Source organism: Morone saxatilis, unplaced genomic scaffold (assembly GCF_004916995.1).
Source record: "Morone saxatilis isolate NCDOM2014 unplaced genomic scaffold, NCSU_SB_2.0 Contig14, whole genome shotgun sequence".
Classification (NCBI taxonomy): Eukaryota; Metazoa; Chordata; class Actinopteri; family Moronidae; genus Morone; species Morone saxatilis.
Window position 1 is genome coordinate 13,748,688 of NW_023339696.1, and position 4,811 is coordinate 13,753,498.

Genomic DNA, 4,811 nt, shown 5'->3' on the forward strand with positions numbered 1-4,811 from the left:
AAAGCATGGCCCATTTCAGAATAATGTATATTATATTATTGTATTATAATTATTGATATAGCAGCAATAACAACAATGCTTCAACGTGTACAGAGATTTTTTTATTTTTTTTATTTCATTTTCATTTTTATAGACCCTATATGAAATATATTTTAAAAAGTAATTTGTATAGTAAAGTTTTAAAAGGTATATAGAATAAATCAATGCCAATTACTGCCAAGAATTTATAGCCTAAGCCAATTTGTGAAGCGTACTCCTAACTGGAGCTTTAAAATATGCAAAACTCAACAAGGGAATACATACAAAACAGCACAAAAAAGGCACAATAAAATTACCATGAGAGCAAGAAATTACAGTGTATCAACTTGTGTTTAAATTTTTAAACTCGACTGGTAAAAAGTTTCACATATTGATCCCCCAAAGAGAAAAGGGCATCTTTCTCTCACAGACATCTGTTCTCTATACATGTTGTCTTTCAAGCAAAACCTGCCATTTCTTACGTGTGTGTGGTTGCATGTATATACACGCTCAACACAAACACATTCACAATACAGTGCAGCTGGAGCTCACCACACCCTGACAAATACTTATTACGGTAAGTTTGTTTTTCATTCAAAAAGAGGTGGCAGAGAGTAGCATGCCAGGAACAGCATATTATCTTAAGACTTAATGCATCAATGGGTTTGCCACAGGGTAATACCTGTCACTCTTGTGAACTCATTTCTGTTCACATGCTAAAGGATGATCAAAATAATGAACGCCCTTTGTGTATCATAGAGCAGTTATAACTGTGACTCGGTCCAGAGTTTAGGGAGGAGTAACGGTTGAAAGGTCAAGGTTACCTCTATATACAGATCATTATATACCATATTCGATCATGTAAATGATACATTTTAAGGGGATAGCAATCCTCCAACTATCAGATCAGTCTGCTTCCCTCCTCTTTTTCAAAGCAATAAAAGTAAAGTTGACTTGACCATCAATGTATCTGCTTTTATAGAGCACCACAATGGTTCAGTGGTTAGCTTCAGCTACACAGGTTGTAATGTTTCTGCTTTCCAAAGTTCTCCAACACTTGTGAACAGTTTTATTTTTTATTCAAAATAAATTCAAAATAATAAGAAAGCGTGTTTTCTGTTCAATGATCTAGTGGCTCCCTCTTTCTGCATACTGAGCACTCATCTATTATTATCATCTGTTACAGGATGTTTGCATCCTGGAAGATCTACGTGATGAAAGGTGTGCTGGGGAAGGTGACACCTTCATAGCTGACTTGAAAGCACCATCTTCTCATTTTCACGTCCACACCTTATAAATAGAATCCATGAGATATTCTGTGCTGAAGCCACCATCATCTTCTACTTTGTCTCTTGTTTGTTTGTTTCTCGATGCTTGAGTGTCCAACATGCTGTGTTTAGTGCTCAGCTCCTGTCTCTCAAGTCCAGGCCTCCACACCAGCAGACCTGCATTTAGTGTCTGAAAGGTGTTTGTGATAACCATCATTTTCTGTCATTTGATGCATGTTAAAACAGCCCCCGTAGTTTAGACCTGTAATATCTTTCCCCCTCAGATGTCATAGCGTTTTCATTAGGCCTGGCATTGGGCTTGCTGGGGTTCATTATGGCCCTACATAACCCTTTAAAGACACACCACAAAGTCTGTCCTCAGCACTCAAGCTTACCTGAAAGACTGACATTAATGCCAATAGCGAGCTTTGTCTCTCCACACCCAGTCTTCACTAGACAGTAACTTTATCAACTACAAAGAGAAGCACAGCTCTCTGCTTTCTGCAAGTTGTTTGACTCAAACTGTAATATCAGTCATTGATTCATGATTACATTGGGTGTGGAATTAACATAAAAGTTAATTTCTCTAGATTAAAAGGTCTATGAGGGTATATGACTCACGGTGCTTGCCTGTTTACCCGGAATACACCGTCCTTGATGAATATGTCACACTTCTTTAATGACAGACCAAAGGCTTGTAGCAACCCACCCCTCACACCCAGACTGATTGATCTGGGTAATACGATGCTGCACGTCTGAAGATAAAACACAAGCATGGTGTACGTGGCGAATCTTCCCCTCTGTTGACCAGGCAGCTTTTAACCTAAACACATAAGGTGCCATTAGGTCCCCCCTATTGCCCTACCCTTGTTTGTTTTGAACAAACCTAACACTTGACGCACCAACATTTTGTGTCCAGCAAGACCTAACCCATCTAATGACTGCATGCAAATGTCTTGCAAGTGTTGCTTTGCAGGAATGACATACCACACCTCGGTGCAGTAACCACGGGGCATCCATCTGACCAGGTCACTGTCAAAGTGCGTCCTACATATCAGTGGCAGCCATGGGTCATCGGGTGGAGAGGGTATGACCTGAGAGACGGCTTTATTAGGGAGCCAATTAGTTCCCAGCCTTCCAGTAGAGAAGCATTAGAGTGAGAGGAAGAGCACCCGCTGACAGGAACAGCAGGAAACCAGATGAAGAAGTGTCATTCAAATCTTTTTCTTGTAAGCTACAAACTGATTTTAAACCTGGAAACTCTTTTATGATATTTTTGGGTTGAAATCACAGTTCCCTCACAGTTTGACTTTATGTTGCTCTACACAAGGTCATGCTGGTCATTGTGGAGGGATTACCGCTGAGAGAGTTTCTGAGACAGGCCAGCGGATGTGAGGAATCATCCATGCTGATTTAGAAGTGTCCAGAGACACGCTAGAGGTGTACGTTTTGGGGGTTGGGGTTGGAGAGAGAAGAGAAGACCCCTGGAGATGCTTTCAGAAATGGTTCCTTGCTTTTGGGGGGCAGGGTGGGTTTCTGGACTGGGACTGGCCAGTTCGTCTGAGTGGGGACTAATGAAAACAAATGATCTGACAAGGTCAAAAGGTTGAGATCAAGGCTGAAGGATTCTCCGCCCCTCTCAATTTCCAACTTCGGAGATTAATGAGGGCAGAGCAGCCATTTCTCTGTATCATTTACTCCCTGAGGCCTCTAAACCCAATGGCAGTGGTGTGCACCCCACCTGTTGGCCCATTAAGGCCTTATGACACTGAGGGAATCACTGCTGACTCCAGGCTGTAACTGCTCTGTCCTGTTCACAGGAGCATTTTTTGTTGTCGTGGCTTGACACAAAGCCACAAAGTCTTGTGTCCAGTGTTACTTTTGACATTACAGACACAAGATAGATGATTCTCTTAAGCTGCTTTGAAAAACTCCACCTCCTAAAATATTGTTGTAGTAGCTTTTACCATGTAACTAACGAACGTGCTTTTTAATTTCACAGTTGTTGGAAATACTGTGATCAACTCAGCAGATAACATACACCAAGACAAGCGCAGCCATAGCATTTTATTTGGCATGTCATTGAACTGAGCAGATAACATACACCAAGACGAGCGCAGCCATAGTATTTTATTTGGCATGTCATTTGTGTTTGAACACATTACATGGCAACAGATAGGCTGATTAAACAACCCAGTCATGGTGTTGCAGCTGGTGCTTCACGCTGCAGTGCTGAATAGGTTTATAAGACAAGACTGCACCCTTCTGGACATTTAACCTAAAGGCAGCACAGAGTCTAAACATACATCACAACAATGTCAGAAACGTGTCTTTTGACTTTCTGAAAGGAAAAAACAACCCTTTTAAACTTCACATTTTCAGCATATTACATGCACTAATGTAGAATATTATATGAAAGAAAAATATATTTCAAATCAGTATTTATTATTCTTATTATAAATATAATTCACATTACGATCACCACATCCTTCACCAAAGTATATAATAGATATTTTATTAGTTCTTTAACTTGCTCTTTAGATTTAAGAATGAATTAGTTCCACTTTTTACTGTTAGCTGCATTGTTAGATAAAGGACACTAGATGGCGGTGTTAGCCAGGTTGACTCACAGCAATGAAGGTTTTAGTGGACTCTAACTACCACCTTTGTGTGGACATGGTCTTTGTCGCACTGTTTCAATGGGGCGTAACATGATAGAGCATGCACATTTGACCACATTAGTGTAATCACTGACAACATGCAAAAATATAAATACCTCTCTCAATAAAGATATAAAACATTAAACATATTAAACATAATTTGTTTTAGTTATTGCACTTTTAATGACCACAGAAACAATTGAAACAATCAGATTCAGCCGTTTCCCCACACACTTGGTTTAATCTCTTTGTATTCACTGTTTGAGCAACATTATAGCTATCTCCATTATTGTAGTCTGTTGATGAAATATAGACTAATAAATTATATTAAACACACACAGACACGTATTAGAATAAATGCCTCTTTGATCACGCCTCATAGCCCTCTGGGAACCGGCAAGATTGGATTCTTTATTGAGCATCAGCCTTGATTTACTACATTTCCCACACTGCATTGCTGCGCAGCCGCTACTTGTCACTGCTGTCGCTCTCTCCCTGTGAGTGCCCGCGGTGAATTGGTCCAGCATCCATACGCAGTCAGTGGGGCAAATGTAGATGTAGAAATATCATTTGAAAATATGTAATCGTGGGATAAGTTCTCGGCGTTGGCAGTTTGCGATGAGGGAAGGAAAATATGGCAGATTGGATCTTGTGTTGCGCCTCTGTGGAGCACCGACCGTTATATTGAGAGAAATAATGCGGAATATTTCCCCCTGTAGGTGTTAACGCAGAAAATACAAGATGAAGAAGCAATTCAATCGGATGCGACAGCTCGCCAACCAAACGGTGGGAAGGTAAGCAAACCCTTTCCGTGCGCTATTCTCGCCGGGCCAAGTCAAAGGAAAGAGAAACCCCCTGTACGGCC

The 4,811-nt window shown here is 40.6% G+C and overlaps 1 protein-coding gene across 1 annotated transcript in view; it reads left to right on the top strand.

The window, feature by feature from the left end:
• Positions 1 to 4,428: 4,428 nt before the first annotated feature.
• si:ch211-114m9.1 (rho GTPase-activating protein 44) overlaps positions 4,429 to 4,811 on the top strand; it is a gene marked incomplete in the record, with an annotated part of 22,568 nt that continues 22,185 nt past the window's right edge. Inside the window, 1 exon segment of the mRNA XM_035655544.1 lies at positions 4,429 to 4,740. Within this exon segment, the coding sequence (XP_035511437.1) occupies positions 4,688 to 4,740 (53 nt within the window).